General features: G+C 38.0%; 1 protein-coding gene and 1 long non-coding RNA gene across 2 annotated transcripts in view; one reads left to right on the forward strand and one right to left on the reverse strand.

Moving 5' to 3' along the window:
• Positions 1 to 3,020: 3,020 nt before the first annotated feature.
• Positions 3,021 to 13,588, reverse strand: SPAM1 (sperm adhesion molecule 1 (PH-20 hyaluronidase, zona pellucida binding)). The gene is made up of 3 exons (XM_010831733.1): positions 10,016 to 13,588; positions 9,457 to 9,546; positions 3,021 to 4,070 (listed from the first exon to the last, which is right to left on the reverse strand). Exons 1-3 carry the CDS (start codon positions 10,973 to 10,975, stop codon positions 3,456 to 3,458), a joined length of 1,665 nt encoding a protein of 554 aa, XP_010830035.1. The 5' UTR covers positions 10,976 to 13,588; the 3' UTR covers positions 3,021 to 3,455.
• Positions 13,589 to 14,502: 914 nt separating this feature from the next.
• Positions 14,503 to 16,975, forward strand: part of LOC104982368 — a 14,009-nt gene continuing 11,536 nt past the window's right edge. Inside the window, exon 1 of the long non-coding RNA XR_824506.1 lies at positions 14,503 to 15,166. This is a non-coding gene — a long non-coding RNA (uncharacterized LOC104982368). The remainder of the gene's footprint in view (positions 15,167 to 16,975) is intronic.

Below are 16,975 nucleotides of genomic sequence, written 5' to 3' on the forward strand. Positions count from 1 at the left end.
TTCAGAATTATGCCACATTCTGTGGACAAGTTCTGTTTACACACCTAGCATTTCTATCATTGTGCAAGTTCATGAAGAGCAGGGGTACTGTTCTACTATTCTCTTTGTATCTCAGATACAAGGATGATTCCTGCAAAAATCCTGGATCTAAAGGGAAATACAACTTTGCCTCTATGAACCTAACCATATACAAAGTTATATAGAATATTCCTGCCAAGGCTCTTTCTCTGTTTAATGGTCTCTTTTCTCATGGGCTTCATGGCTAAGTCTGCCATGATGGAAGTTTACTGTTTGGACCTTCCCGCAACAATAGTAACATAAGCGTCTTCCATACTCATTGAAAACATATCCACCCCTCCCACAGACATTTACTGTGTTATTTCTAAGGCCAAATGCTTTTCATGTGCTATTCAATAATCTCAAGAACCTCTAAAAGGTATAATTATTGCCATTAAAACCTAGAGAGCATATTAAAAAACAGAGACATCACTTTGCCAACAAAGGTCTGCATGGTTAAAACTATGGTTTTTCCAGTAGTCATGTATAGATGTGAGAGTTGGGACCATAAAGAAGGCTAAGCACCGAAGAATTGATGCTTTCGAACTGTGTTATTGGAGAAGACTCTTTAGAATCTTTAGGACAGCAAGGAGATCAAACCAGTCAATCCTAAAGGAAATCAATCCTGAATATTCATTGGAAGGACTGATGATGAAGCTGAAGCTTCAATATTTCAGCCACTTGATGCAAAGGACCAAGTCATTGGAAAAGACCCTGATGCTTGCAAAGATTAAAGGCAGGAGGAGAAGGGGACAACAGAGGATGAGATGGTTGGATGGCATCACTGACTCAATGAACATGAGTTTGAGCAAACTTGGGAGAGAGTGAAGGACAGAGAAGCCTGACATGCTGCAGTCCATGGCGTCTCAGAGCTGGACATGACTGAGCAACTGAACAACAACAAAATATAATAGGAACTGATCCAAGTTAACATCAGGTTCATATAGCTAGTCAGTGTTGAAAGTTGGTATTTGCCCTTGTAACTGTCTATCTCCAAAATTCATACCTTTTTCAATTCATCTTGCTATCTCCATTCTATCACCTGACAATTATTTATGTATTCTAAGGAACCTAGTCCATATATAGCGTCCTTTTCAGAGCATTATCAAATTGTCTCTTTTTGTGGCTTACTTGTGAAAACATGACTTTCACAGTAGAATCATAATTGGAGAAAAAACCGAAGGACAGAACTAAGGAAAAGGGCAGCATCAGTTCAAGATGATTCAAGTGACTATGACAACTCCCACACTTAAAATTCTCTAGTGGCTCCCCATTGGCTTTGATTTGTTCAACAAATATTTCGTGGGCATCTACTAAGTCCTGGAGAAGGAAATGGCAACCCACTCCAATATTCTTGCCTGGGAAATCCCACAGACAGAGGAGCCTGGTGGGCTACAGTCGATGAGGTCACAAAAGAGTCCAACATGATTTAGCGATGAAACAATGACTAAGTTTCAGATGCTATTCATTACACTGTGAATTACAGCAGCAAGATATATCCCTTATAGGAAGGTGATGGGAAGTAAAAATGGAGAAATATGTCATGCTATGATATATGTCAGAGAAGGCAGTAGCACCCCACTCCAGTACTCTTGCTTGGAAAATCCCATGGACGGAGGAGCCTGGTAGGCTGAAGTCCATGGGGTCGCTAAGAGTTGGACACGACTGAGCGACTTCACTTTCACTTTTCACTTTCATGCATTGGAGAAGGAAATGGCAACCCACTCCAGTGTTCTTGCCTGGAGAATCCCAGGGATGGCTGAGTCTGGCAGGCTGCTGTCTATGGGGTCGCACAGAGTCGGACACGACTGAAGCGACTTAGCAGCAGCAGCAGCAGCATGATATATGTGCATGGGGAAAAAATGAGGTAGGTCAAGAAGTTTGGGAGCATCTTCCTTGTAAAGTCCAGACATCTTAGTATGTTTACAGCAGCCCTCACCAGGTGACTACCATCTACATCTACTGAATACCATCGTAATAACCACATTCAGTATTCTGTTCTACTGAAATTCCATTTTTCTCATGTACTCACATGAGCTAACTGCTGTTCAACCTACAACGCAAAGGACACATCATCTCATGATGTCTCTGAAATCTTTTTTCTCTGACACCCTCAGGTTCTTGTTTGTATGCCAGAGCATACTGAACTATATCTGTGTTGTAATTTTCCACTTTGAGTGTCTATCTTCAAATATACAGCAAACTCATTGATGGCAAGAAGTATACTATTTCACCTTGAATCTGGGACTCTTAATTTTATGCCTAGCAGAGAATAAACACTCAATAAATGCTCTATGAAAGATGCAGATGCTTAATTGAAATAAGACATTTTAATAAGATATACAAGATTGTCAAATTTGACAATCAAGGATGAAAAGAAAATTAGAATAATTTATATAAGAATTCTAAAGACATATTAAACCATGTACAGAAGTTGACAGGGTAATCACTTTTTAAAGATTATCTTTTTATAAAACAGAACGAACACATTATCAAGGTAAAATAAAAAAACATGATTCCATGTTTCGGACAGACTAGTACACTTAGGATATTACATTTTAAAAGATAAGATATTGGAATTAATATTTTCTTGACAATTTTATTACATACTACAAACTACTTGTAAAGATATTTTATTTGCAGTAAATTGGTATTATTCACATCTTTACTTTTCTCAGAAGAAAATTAGGCCTCTAAGTATTCTAGGCCTTATATAATCAGTCTTTGGTAGAATCAAGAATATAACAAGTACCTCTTAGTATATATACATTCACAGTATGTAAAATATTTGCAATACACTCATGGCAATTGGGCTTCCCTGGTGGCTCAGCTGGTAAAGAATCCACCTGCAAAGCGGGAGACCTGGGTTCAATCCCTGGATTGGGAAGATCCCCTGGAGAAGGGAAGGGCTACCCACTCCAGTATTCTAGCCTGGAGAATTCCAGGGACTGTATAGTTATGAAGGGTCGCAGAGTCAGACACAACTGAGCAACTTTCACATGGCAATTAGAGAATACAAAATTGGATATCTTCCATAGCAAATTCTATCTATCTTCTTTATCAAGTGTCTACTTTGAGTTTCAAAAGCAAAATGTGGTATGAGTGGATTTATTAACACCTGCCCCAACTATGAGTTTGAAAATTAAAGGCACTGGTCACAATTCTTTATCAATCAATAATAACTCCAGGTTCAATTTAATCATGAAAAACAATCTTTGCTCAAAACTTAAAATACTCTCTTGGCCATGAGTTTTGATTCACATTTCAAATGTAAAAGTTTATATAGGTATCATTACTTGCCTAAAAAAAAATCATCTGGCTAAATATTAAATATAAAAATGTACAAAATATAAAAGCACAAAGCATGTAGACAGGAAACTTAAGTACTGAATTTAATTTTAATAGGTTGTTTGATTTTTAATATTTTGAATAGGTGACTGATAGGAAATGTTCTTCAATTTAACACTTTGACACGCCTTTTGGGTGACGTTGGGGATGACTTCCGAACACCTGACTTTGAGGCACTCAGGGGAGTGTTTCTCAGGAGTACATGGAGATACTGTGGCAGTTGTAGTGGAGGGGGAGATACTGCTGAAGGTGGTAGTAGATGCCTCCTTCTGGCTGGAGGAATGATCACTGGGTTGTAACTTCACAGGGCTGTCTATACAAATGTCTTCTGCCATACATACGTTAACACTATGAACATTTTTTATATCAACTCTCTTCTTACAGTGGATGTTGGCATAACAACTGCAATAAAATGTATCAGAAAACTTTTGCAGGTCTTCAAGTGTGACTGTCCCAGGTACTGTGTATTTTCCACCTTCCCCAGTTTGAATAGCAAAATTCATTGGGTTCAGGTGAAGATAGTCGCTTGAATTCCAGTGTTTCCTTGTACACACTCCTTCATCATGGCAAAGCACTTGGCTGCACATTTTGGCGGCTAGGGTGACGTTGATTATGTAAGGATTCAGTGTAGTGTTCAAGTAAGTGCCTAGGTTCATGCAAGATTGCTGTAAAATTATAAGATCAGATTATTAAGATCTAAGTAAATTAGTTCATATATGAATTAATTCACTACATAAAGCAATTTTAAAGGAAGTACCAAAAAATCAGTAAGAGGTAGGAAATATTTCATCTTTTTTGCTTTATCAAGACCATTCCAGCTATTTTTTTGTGTGTGACATTTGTAAGTAAGTTTCACATGCCATTTCATGTCACTAAATCACTGACCCATTGAGGTTTAATACATCCTAGCCACAGTCTCCTCAATAATTCCTACACTAACAGGGATGGAAGGGGCGGAATGGTACAGTGGAGTGGAGTGGGGGTGGAGGGCTTAGAGCATGGAGTCTGGAGCCCATGTGCCCAGATTGGAGTCACAGTTCTATCAATGGCTAGCTATGTGAGCTTGGGAATCCCGTAAGCTTTCTAAGTCTTGGTTTCCTTTCTGGGTGACCTTGGGAAAATTAATTAACCTGACTATGCTTCAGCTTCATCATCTAAAGATAATTATAGAACCTACCTCATAGGGTTGTTGTGAAGATGAAAAGATGCAGTGTACATAAAAGGGCTAAGCACAGGGTCCAGTATATCATTTTTTATCTCAATGTGTAGCTAATATGAAGTACAAATAAAGATAAGAAGTATCACATTGCTCAGACACTTTTAAGCACTGGAAAGAGTGGTTTCTGAATTGCTAGCTCACCAGCTATCCCATCTTAACACCTGAGAGTGTGTATGTTGGTGCTGCCTTCTCCCTTCATCCCCCTCTCTCCCTCCCCCACTGCGTGCACAAGTCCATTCTCCACATCTGCATCTCCATTCCTTCCCTGCAAAGAGGTTCATCAATACCATTTTAGATTCCATACATATGCGTTAATATATTTGTTTTTTTTCTTTTTTACTTTCTTCAGTCTGTATAACAGGCTCTATGTTCATCCACCTCACTAGAAGGGGTGAGAAGTTGCTGTGTAGGTCAAGGAGCCTGATCTGACACTCTGTGATACCTGGAGGGATGGGATGTGGGGAGAGGAGGAAGGCTGAGGAAAGGGATCTTTATATAATTATGGCTGATTTGCATTGTTGTATGACAGAAACCAACACAACCTTGTAAAAAAAAAATTAAATATTTAAAAAAAGAAAAAAATCGCTAGCTCAAAACACCTAAACAGGTTCAACCGACTATATATTAAATGTTACATATAATTCAAGTATGGTTGAACTATGACAGCTGTTTTGCAGATATACTTATTTGGCAGAGTATGAGTGATGAGTCACTAAAATGATTCATCTTGAAATGGATACTTCTTAAAAGTAGGAATCCATCCTTTTCAAAACATAGAAGGTAGTTGCTTTCTTTCATGATCAACAATTCCATTGAGTGAGTTGGCTGTGCTCATCCTTCATTAAGATCAAAGGAAGTGTTTGTTTGTGGTAGGTTGGCAGGCAAGTTGAGGAACCTTGGCAGCTTCCACTTGAATCTATTTCTTGTTACCTTCTTGAAATGATGCCATCAGTGGTAGGCAGAATAAGATCCTTCCAAGGATGTTCATACTCCAGTCCCTTGGAACCTGTGACTGTGTTACTTTACATGGCAAAAGGGACCCTCTAGATTTGATTAAGGCTGTGGATCTTGAGATTGGGAAAGTCTAAGGCCAAACCACCCTGAATATACCTGATCTCATCTGATCTCGGAAGCTAAGCAGGGTCGGGCTTGGTTAGTACTTGGACGGGAGGAGATGGGGAGAATATTCTGAACCATCTGATGGACTCAATCTAACCACGAGTCCGTAAAAATGTAGAAACGTTTTCTATTTGGATTTTAAAAATGAGCTGGGAGAAAGAGGACAAACACAAAGGTAAGGGAGACTCAACCCAGCATTGCTGGCTTTGAATGTAGAGGAAAAGGCCAAAAGCTAAAGAATATAGTGACCTCATGAGAAATGAAATCACTTTAACCATAGCCAGACAGGAAATAGAGATCTTTATGCTATAAACACAAGAAAGTGAATTCTGTCAACAACCCAAATGAGCAAATGAGGGTCTTTCCCTAGACAGGAACGCAGTCCTGCTGACATCTTGATTTTAGTGCATTAAGGTCCATGTTAGACTTTTGAACTACTGAATTGTAAGATAATAATTTTCTGCTGTTTAAACCACTGTTTGTTGTAGTTTTTATGGCAGCAATAGAAAACCTCTTCTTAATCCTCTAATAGCTTTACATGGTGTTAAGAATATAATTCAACTTGTATACAGCCTGCTGAGGTGTAACCTCACCCATCTCTTGTACCCTCACCCACTTGGCCTTAGACACACTAGTTGTTTCACAAGCATGGCAGGTTCATTTCAAGCTGCACTTACTGTTTCCTCTGCCCAGAATGCTCTTCCATCTCATTTTAAACATTACTGACTCCATCTTGTCATTCAGATTGCAGTTTTCATTAGACCAGACCCTTCTTAGACACCTTTCCTGTTCATTTTCTTACATCTCTCTATTTAAATTTTCTGCATAGAACTTACCACATAAAATATTTTTATTGTTTTGTGTTGCCTCTATTGGGCTTACCTGGTAGCACAGTGGTAAAGAATCTGCCTGCCAATGCAGGAGACGTGGGTTCAATCCCTGGGTAGAGAAGATCCCCTGGAGTAGAATATGGCAGCCCACTCCAGTATTCTTGCCTGGGAAATCCCATGGACAGAGGATCCTGTGGCCTACAGTCCATGGGGTTTCAAAAGAGTCAGACACAACTTAGCGACTAAACAACAAGAACAATTGTTTTTATCCCTCCAACTGTATGAGCTTCATGAAGGCAGGGACTTTGTCAGTATTCTTCAACACAGTATCACCAGTGCCAAGGGTATATGAGAATTTATACCAAGATCAAAGACATTGATCTGGGCTGCCTAGGTGGCACTAGTGGTAAAGAACCTATGGCAAAAGCAAGAGACATAAGAGACAAGGGTTCAATCCCTGGATCAGGAAGATCCCCTGGAGAAGGAGATGGCAACCCATTCCAGTATTCTTGCCTAGAAATCCCATGGACAGTGGGGCCTGATGGACTACAGTCCATAGGGTCGCAAAGAGCTGAACACCACTGAAGTGACTTAGCACAGATGACATTAGAGTTGTCTTACAGAGACAAGAACTAGGCAGGAAGAGGAGTGAAAGTATGAGAATGTTTGAGAGTCAGTAGCCTACACAAGATGCAGTCTTTGTAGGCTTAAAGTCTTTCTCTAAGACATAAAGTCTAGTTTATAGTATTCATCAAAATCCATGCTGTAAATACTCCTACCATGGCCAATTTTAAGCTACCAACATGACATCACCATTACATAGGACAGGATTATGGTAGGAAGAAACACACCATTGCATAATACCATTTCCACTTACACATATATGATTGATATAAATAAATCAAAAGTATGGATAATAGGACAATGAAGTAAATAATTGATACATTTTTAGTATTTATTGCTTTTGTTTTTAGCATACTTTTGTTTTTGCATACTTATTCTAAGTTTTTGTAATTTAATTTTTAACAAACAGTTCACAAAATTTCTGAATATTTAACAATGAGGTCTCATGAACTAAAGCCAGTAGAAGCTGACTCTGTCTCACAGTTGGGTCTAGTAAGATGAAATGGAAGGAATGATTTGCCTACATTTGATAACCATTGTTTTAAGTCAATTCCAATCATTGCAAGTAAACTTGGAATTACCAGTTTTTTAAGTTGTCAGTGGATCAGAGAAAACACAAGCAATCCATGACAGTATTGATGACATAGGAAAAAGGCAAAGTAATGATAGAATTAACATTCAAAATGATTGTAAATTGGGAAAGGTCTACAGGGAACAAGTTCAAATCAGTGTCATTAACTAGGAAGTCTTCATATTAAAGTTGAAGGACTGTCTCTATGTGAATACTGAAGGTGATTTGAGAGTCATGGTAGAAGAATGCGAATCTAAGATTGAAGTGCAATTAAAAAAAAAAGTGTAGCAGTTGAATTCTATGCCATGTCATACTGCTAATGTCACCCTACTAATTGGAGAAGGCATGATTCATTCCTTATCAGAGTAAGTGTGAAGTTCTCAATTAAAAAAAAATTATAAATGGGGAATTTATAAATGGTTCCATCAAAGAACTAATGGGATCCTTGAGAAGAGAGTTTATACATTTGAGAAAACAACTGATAAAAATCAGGAATATTCCTACGAGAATTATAATTCTTAAATAATTTTCTGACATATAAAAGATATTACAAAAGGGACATATCCCATTATCTGAACTTATAGTCTATATTATTTCCCTTTACTGGTGATCAAACCAGAGATAATAGAATCTACCAAATAGGTAGGAGGGCTCAGATAATCTTGAAACGAATTTCAAAAAGCTAAATACCTTTACAAATGAAGGAGAAATACAGCTAGTGTATCTGAAGGACAAGATACAAAAGATCTCTTTTGGTCTTAGAGTGTAAATTCTGTTCTTTGTAAGTCCTAGGATGAAACCTCTGGACCAAGAGCTTCATAAGACACACTCCATGGCACCTAGGTTACTAGTATTTCCACATCGATCAGAGAAGGAAAGTTCAGCTCCAACTCAGCAGTGTCCATGTGACAGCTCTATTCATGTTTTGAGTCAAGAAAACTGAAGAGGTAAAGGATAAAGACCTGATATTGAGAAGGAAAGAGAGAAAAGAGAAAGAAAGAGATAAAAGGAGTAGGTCATGATAGAATGGTTTAAGGCTTTTTGAAGTAAAGAAAATGCATTAGGAAAAAATGAATACAGTTCATACTATGTAGAGCTAAATAAGCCTTCCTTCCTGATAAAACAAGTTTTGCTTAAAATAGACACTATTAAATACAACCTGTGGAAAATAAAGTGTTCCTTTTCCTCTCCCTTAGGGAAGCTTTGAACAATCTAATACATTTTCAAAGACTAACTGCCAACTGCCCACACCATCCCAGTTGCTGACCCCCCACAGTAAACTGTCATCAACTTAGTAAATAAGTAAGTGCTTAATAAAACAGTAATTGGGTGAATGAAAGAATGAGTGAATGAATGTTGACTAGTTGAGCTCTTCTTTTGAGAAGCAACATGGCACAATAGAGTAAGTAAAAAAAAAAAACAAGAATATAGTCCTGTTTTTGCTACTTCTTAGCCAGGTAGCATAGAGAATTTCAATTAATCTCAACAAATTTCTGTTTCCTCACTGGAAAGCTGCCTTATAACACAACCATACAATTGATAGTTTGATTTAACCACTATTAATTGAGCACCAACTACTTTGTGCCAAAGATCATGTTTATTACTCAATCCCACAACAATTCTCATAAACATTCAAAGTAGAAATGTTTTCATCTGTTTCCACATCTATTTTCATCATTTCAACTTACCATAGATAAGCTTAGATTGAGACTGCCCCACATTATAATCCCAGAGGCACCTAGAGAAACGATCTCACCAACCGAATTCACAAGGTCACCCTGGCAAAGGTGATAGGGAGAGTTAACAGGGAGGAATACAATGAAGTGTTATACACAGGACAGTAACGCCAAAGCCAAGAATGCTAACCCAGCAATAATTATGTAAGTATTTCTCTACTATTCATTTCTATCTTTTGTGCCACCACTGTCCTACTATAACAAAAACATGAATTTTCTGCTACTATTTTAATTACTTTTATTGACGAGAGTAGGCCCATAAAAGGAGCTAAATTAATACATTGTTTATACTACCCAATTGTCTATGGTTGCTAAAATATTGTATGATTACATTAAAAATGAAATATATTCTTATTTTACATTCATATAAGGATGCAGAACTACCTGAGTGCATATTCCTAAAGATTATTAAAAGCTAAGTTTTACTCCCTTCAAAAATGGTGTTCCATTCCACTAAACACCATTTGTGGACAATATTCCATACCTTTCTTACCTTGCTTTATTTACTTACCTGAGAAAGATATGTTGAAGACCCATCAGTAAAAACTGGACGGGCATATACAAAAACCGGAAGTGGACTTTCGACACTCGCTATTTTAGACAACCGAATGGCTTCCTGGACACGATTACGAACATACAAGGCAGCATTTTGAGTAGATTTTAACCTGATATTCAAATAAACAGAAGGGAAAAGGGCAGTGCTTTCCTTCCACAACCACTCGAGATCATCATTTCTCCTTTTTTCTACATCAGGGCAATTTCCATTGTAAGTAGGTTGGTTATGATTATGATTGTAACAATCAGGAAAAAGATAATAACCCCATAAGTGATTTGGCCGAAGTAATTTTCCCAGTTTTAAAGTCTCTTGCATGAAACTCTTTCCTGCTGTCTCAAAATCCACTTTTGCAATCTTGGAAGCCTCTGGGAAACTGAGTTGCGGATTTTTTTGCAGAACCAACTCAACTGACTCATCCCTGTAAACATCTTTAGGTTTCCAGTTTCTTGCCCAGGTAGGCCTCCAGTTTTCCCAGTCAATGACCGCCAAGCCCACGCTGTCTTTTGGTATGTAATAGGCAATGTCATTTTTTGCTTTCTCCAAATGACTTTTTAAGTTTCCCAACTGGGGAATTCCTCCGAATACGGTTTTGCCTGTTTTTTCATCTATATGAGGATAGTAGCCAAGTCTATCAGCATAAAATAATGTAATAAATTGTCCGGTAGCACTTTTCTGGGGGCTTCCTTTTACAGAGAAGAGTCTCAGATCTGGAGGTAGTTGAAATCTTCTGTTAACACAACGTTCAACTGGGGCATTCCAGGCCCAGAGGAAAGAAGTGTTTGAAATAAGAGGGGGTGCTCTGAAGTCCAGAGCCAAACAACACGGAAGCAGAAGGAAGGTGAACACTGCCTGGGGTGTTCCGCTAGACCCAGCAAAGCTCCGAAAGGAGATATGGTGGCGCCTCAGCATTCTCATCACAAAGAGCGATGACTATGAAAGGCACTTTTTTCTCCTACACGCTTTGGTTTACCTAATATTTGATGCAAGATATGAACACAGAATGAAGCCACTTTGATGGATAAAAATGAATGATGATGATTTACATTTAAATATTCTTCTTCCTTCGTATTTAGGAATGTTTTGCAAGTTGCTTCATCTGTAACTGAAAAAAAAAAAATAGTAAATGTAGAATGTGTCATTACACTACATTTTCATGTCAGAGATTGTAAGCTTCACAGTCAAGTTCTTGACTTTAAGTGCAGGGAGTTTAATTCAATGTTTGAAGATGAAGGACTCCTGTGTTTGAATTAATGAAATTATTTTCTCTTATGTGTGATACAGATTGTATAGTGACTAATGCTTGTCTCATGTTTCCAAATCACTGTTGAACCTACAGAGAAATGAAGGTGGCTCTTTTACCTTGTGCCTTCCTAGCTGTGCAGAATGCTGTACCAAACAATGCCTTAGCAACAAACTGTTAAATAAAAATAAATTCCAAGTTGAACCTCTCAGTTTGTTATTTCTTGAAAGAACATTTTTCAGTGTTCTGCCAAAAAGTGGGAAAAAACCTCTCATGGAATGGTGAGATTTCACCATTATTTTTTTTTTCCCTTTCTTAAGGAAGGCAGGTAGAAGAGGTAAAAGTCACTTCTGCCAGAGGAAATAAGTCAAAAGTTTGCTCGAAACTATTGAATCAAATAAAATCGCCTTTTGAGGGGTACGTTGAAGTGCTATTTTTTGTGCTCCATACTATATCAAAGTAATGTACATTTGTGTTTAAAGTTAATAAAATATTTTATGACTTTATATCTTCCAGTAAAAGGATTGGTTCTGGCCTACCTCGTGGAAAGGAATACATGAACTTTGGCCTTTTATAGTCTTCTATAGTTGACATTGTATTATATCATTTTGATTGTCACAATGTGAAGTGTTAGGGCACATTTTGTTGTACAATAAAACATTCTGAGTCAAGGATAAGAAATTAAACTATGAAAAAAAAAAAAAAGAAATTAAACTATGTATTATTTAACATTTGGTATTTGTAAAAATTACCTGCAAGAAGACGTATTTAAATGTTCTGTGATTCTAGGAGGAAACTAGAATGTTGAATTGGATTACTAGCATACTGCTATGTAACTGTATAAAGAGAATTTAACGTTTTTCCCAGGAACATGTGGTCTTACCATAAATATCCATTTATTCCCATTGCTGAAAAGCAGTTGCTCTAAAGAGACCACCACAGACAGAATAAAATAAAATCTTAAGAACCATTACAGTCTCATGCTTTGAAGAAAATGGATTTTCCCTGCTAATGTTTAAAACATATAAAAGAACTAAAATTTTTCATAGTTTAAGCCCTTATAAACTTTCTTACTTAGGAGTTAGAAAATCTTCACCTTAAGTAGCATTGGAGGAAACACTCCTCTAAACTACCAATACAAACACCTGAATGGCAGCTGGTGAGACAACTACATGGAATAAAGAAAGGGTTAGGTTAAACTTGTTGAAATAAGGTTCATACCTAATTTCCACATGATCATTTTATATAAAAAAAGCTTGGGGAAGAATGAGCCTAATGGGAAGATCTCTACTTACAGAAATTGTCAAAAAAAGAATGGACACTTCTATCCTTAATTGTGAATTTAAATTTTAAAAAGTAACAAAGCTATGACATTTAAAGGAGGATAGTTACTCTAATGGGTTGAACAGTGTGCCCCCCGCAAATGCAATTCTACCTCAAACCTCATAAGAATATGACCTTATTTGGAAATAGAGTCTTTGCAAATATAAATAGTTAAAGATATAAGATGATATCATCTTGGATTAGGGGAGGCCCTAAATTCAGTGACTGGTACCCATAGAAGAAGAGGAAAGGACACAAAGATGTAGGGGAGAAGGCCATGTGACTATGAAGATGGAGACTGAAGTAACACAGCTTCAAACCAAGGCATGCCAAGGTGCCCTGAGCCAACAGGAGCTAGGTAAAGACAAGGAAAGACTCTTTTCTGGTGTCTTGAAAGGGAACACAACCCTGCTGACACCCTGATTTAGAACTTCTGGCCTTCAGAACTAAATCATAAATGTCTGTAGTCTTAAGCCACTAAGTTAATTGCAGTTTGTTTCAGCAACCCTGGAAAACTCGTTCTAATCACCAAAGGTAAAAAGGACTGTAGTTTCTACAAGTTTCTTTTCTCAAGCCAGTTTCATCTTCAAGATTAAAAATTAGCATGTTTATATGCATCATAATGTAACTCTTTTACTCAAACTGACCTAATTATAACAAACCAGTGACAGAGCCAGAACCAGAAACTGCATTTCTGTGGAATAAAACCTTCTTGAAGTCTTCAGAGTTTAAGTAAAACTCCATCCTTTGGCCCACCTGATGATCGTCAACCTAACCTCAAATGTCACTGTTTCATACATAGCAAGATGTTTGGTGTCTGTGTGAGCCAAGGCAATGACCAGAGGCAAAAGCCCATGAGGCCAGGAAGACTCATTTGAGCTTGAAACTGATTGCAGGTTTGAGTTTCAGTGGGAATCGCTCTGTGTGTGTGTGCTCAGTTGCATCACTCTTTGCTACCCCTCAGACTGTAGCCCGCTAGACTCCTCCGTCCATGGAATTCTCCAGGCAAGAATACTGGAGTGGGTAGCCATTCCCTTCTCCAGGCAATCTTCCCGACCCAGGGATCGAACGCACATCTCCTGAATTGCAGGTAGATTCTTTACTGTTGACCCACCAGGGAAGCCCTAGGAAGAGATCTACAGGAATTTAATTTTCCAAACAGATAGTTGGGAGACTGCTGTGTTAATTCATAGGTGAGAGAAAATAAACAGGAGCATTTTTAGGTCTAAAATACAAAGGCAAGATTGAGAAATCACAGATCAGAGGTTTCTGACTATAGTCAGAGAATTAAATGGATTACATTTACAGCAGAAACTTCGAGGTTCTCAACATTCACTTCTGAGACCCGGTTAAAGGAACTAGCCTAAGTCCAGAGCTTTATGAGTAGCAAAGAGCATATTTGGACTAGCTGGGATCTTCATTGTCATAAGCAATTCTTGTTAATAAGAATAAGTCATGATGTTTTATAAGTAATGTGGCCGGAAATAGGTAATAAACTTGATTCAATAAGAGAAGTTAATGACATTTGTGGCTGCGTTCCATCGACTCCTTTCCCTTTTCCCTTTATCATTATCATCACCAGTATTCTTTATTATTCATTCCTTCTCCTACTTTGTCTCGGGTTTGTCAGTATCTCCCACAGATTAAATTTACACAGACTGGAGACCCTCAAGGCTAAAGAAATTGCTAATTTTTAATCTGTGTATCCCCTGTAAGATAAGTTGCTTCAGTCATGTCCAACTCTTTGTAATGCTATGGACTGTAGTCCACCAGGCTCCTCTGTCCATGGGATTCTCCAGACAAGAATACTGGAGTGGGTTACCATTTCGTTCTCCAGGGGATCTTCCCAACCCAGGGATCAAACATCTCTTATGTCTCCTGCATTGGCAGGCAGGTTCTTCACCTCTAGCACCACCTGGGAAGCTCCTAGCAAGCACAGTTAAGTGCCAAACAACTTCCAAACCCAGAGTGTTGGTCTTAAAAACAGCACATTACGGAACTTCTAATTTTTTTCACCAAAAGTCATACCTCATTTTCCCTATAAACTTATACAATACAATTTTAAAAGACAACTTATTTTTGAAGCACCTTTAAAAGTTTTCCTCTAAGAAGTCAGTAGGTTAGAAACTGTTTCAGTCTATTAGCTCTGCAGTATTTAACCTACTGGGTGAGAAAAGGCAGATCTTTGCCCAGTCAGTTAAAGACTTAAATCTTTTGAGATGTTATTGTATGATGGGGGGAAAGGGGCTTTTCTGTGTGTGCCTGTACATGTGTGTGTATGTTTGAATATGTGTGTGTGAACCCTGGAAACTCAAGTGCCTCCTAACCAAGAGGGTTAGCAATGATGGTAAATTAACATAAGAATGCTATGAATTTTTCTATTAGCATTTGAAATGAGTTTAAGAATGCAATGATAGAACAAATTCTCATTTGCCGTAATTTTGATGTGTTTTGTTAAATAGTGACAAATTTCTGTAGTGTAATATAGATGAAGAATGGACTCAAGGCACCCATTTCAAGGAAGTACAGCATTCACTGCAAAGGTAATCTCTCCTTACAAAATTGGTAAAAATAATTAGATTTCACATTTTCAAAATGTAAAGCTATACTTGATATCTGTTAGCTAAAGGAAAATATTAATTTTCTGAATTCTGCTCCTTAAAATGGGAAGGGAGAGGAGAAAAAAAAGAGCCAAGTAAATAACAAAGTTCCTCAAGAGGAGTTCTGAAACTCTATTTAATGGCTGTAGTGGAACACAGAGATGTAATCTATACATGCTCACTTTATGCAATAAAAGTTTGTCCTATTGTGCCGCGATAAAATCAGGGAGTAATATAGCTAAGAAGCTAGAAAACCACAGTATCCTTAAACATGAAAATTCTAAATATTAAAACTGTAAGCAAAGTTATATTGTTACTTTGTAAAAGATATAAATATTTCAGCTTTGGAAAATGCTTGGTAGGTCAATACCTAGGACAATGTTTAATTGAAAATAAGAAAGCAGTTTCATCTTATTCTTAAACAAAAATCCCTTTGGAAAGAATATGAATGTGCTTATAAGGACTTTCTGTGTCCAGAATACCTTTGCAAAATCCAGAGGCCTTGTAAAAGAAGTACATAATATACCTTTAACTGTAGGATTAGGTTATTGTCAACTTTCTAAGCCACTAGTTGATACACAATAGATACACACAGGGATTAGTTATTAAAGGAATGAATGACATACTTTGAATTTCAATAAGCTGAAAATCATGGCTTATGGTGACACTTTAAAGTGAAGATATTTAAACAAGAACCAAAATGTATCATCCAGAAGCCACAGAACTATTAAATAAAAACCAGAACAAGACAGTAATTAAAGCAGTAAAAACAAATTTTGTGAAGACAAACTACTGCAATAGGGGAAAAGAGACCTCAGCATACAACTGGGCTCCATTTTTGAATACAGCAAGGACTCTGAGAATTTATAACCGAGGAACAGAGGGCTGAGGGTGGTCAGTGGCTACAAAATTACTAAAGGAAACATCAGGGGTGAGGGGAGAGTCTGGCTAAAGACACCTGACAGGATTCTTGCTGAAAGCAAGCCAGGTGGTCAGAGGTCATGTGGGAGATGGTGGCAGATGAGGAAGCTGCTACAGGTCCAGGGGACAGAGAAGGAGGATGGGGCATTCGTGGTAAACTGCCTTCAGAAGGTTCCTGCTAGAATTGGACTCTACAAAGAAGGTTACAGAAGAAGCCCAGCGTTTGAGGCAATGACGAAAAGAGACCTTGGCGAGCCTGACACTAGGGTCCAGTGGAGAATCTTTGTCAGCCCCCTGTTTGTAGATGCAGAGTGAGTTAACCAGTTAATGAAATAAATGACTTTAATGTATCTGAAATTCCAGTAAACTCAAAATCATGGCTTGTGGTGACACTTTAAAATGAAGATGTTCAAATAGACTAAAAAAGAACTGTAGCATCCATAGCCAGAATTCAAACATTACTCAGAAAACAAGTATGTCTTCTATAGCCAAGCATGACTTCCTGATACACTCAGATATGACTGAAATGAAGTAATTGAACAGTGGAATAAAGCCATGAAGAGTCTCTAAATCCTAGAGGCTAGTTAGAAGTACAGTAGCTTCCCCAGGGGTGCTCCTGTCAGACTGCAGGCTGAGCGCCATGACGCCTGACTTGCAGTCATCCCACCAACATTCCATCACGTAAAGCTGGGACCAGGGCTGGTTCTTCTGTGGTTCCAGTGCCTCAGCTGCCTGCTACTGATGGACAAAGGGGGCTTAGCAGGTTGGAGTTCAGGGCACACAGCCTGCCCCCAAAGATGCCAAAGCTGCATATTGATTATTTCTAATTAA

This window comes from Bison bison, unplaced genomic scaffold (genome assembly GCF_000754665.1).
Source record: "Bison bison bison isolate TAMUID 2011002044 unplaced genomic scaffold, Bison_UMD1.0 scf7180017864530, whole genome shotgun sequence".
NCBI classification, from domain to species: domain Eukaryota; kingdom Metazoa; phylum Chordata; class Mammalia; order Artiodactyla; family Bovidae; genus Bison; species Bison bison.

Bases quoted from the DNA above. Each gene is read 5' to 3' on its own strand.
- SPAM1 (XM_010831733.1), bottom strand. From the start codon at position 10,975: ATGAGAATGCTGAGGCGCCACCATATCTCCTTTCGGAGCTTTGCTGGG. The intron at 9,547-10,015 runs GTAAGTAAATAA...CACCTTTGCCAG, and splicing joins CTTCAACATATCTTTCTCAG to GGTGACCTTGTGAATTCGGT. The intron at 4,071-9,456 runs GTAAGTTGAAAT...ATAATTTTACAG, and splicing joins TCAATCTAAGCTTATCTATG to CAATCTTGCATGAACCTAGG.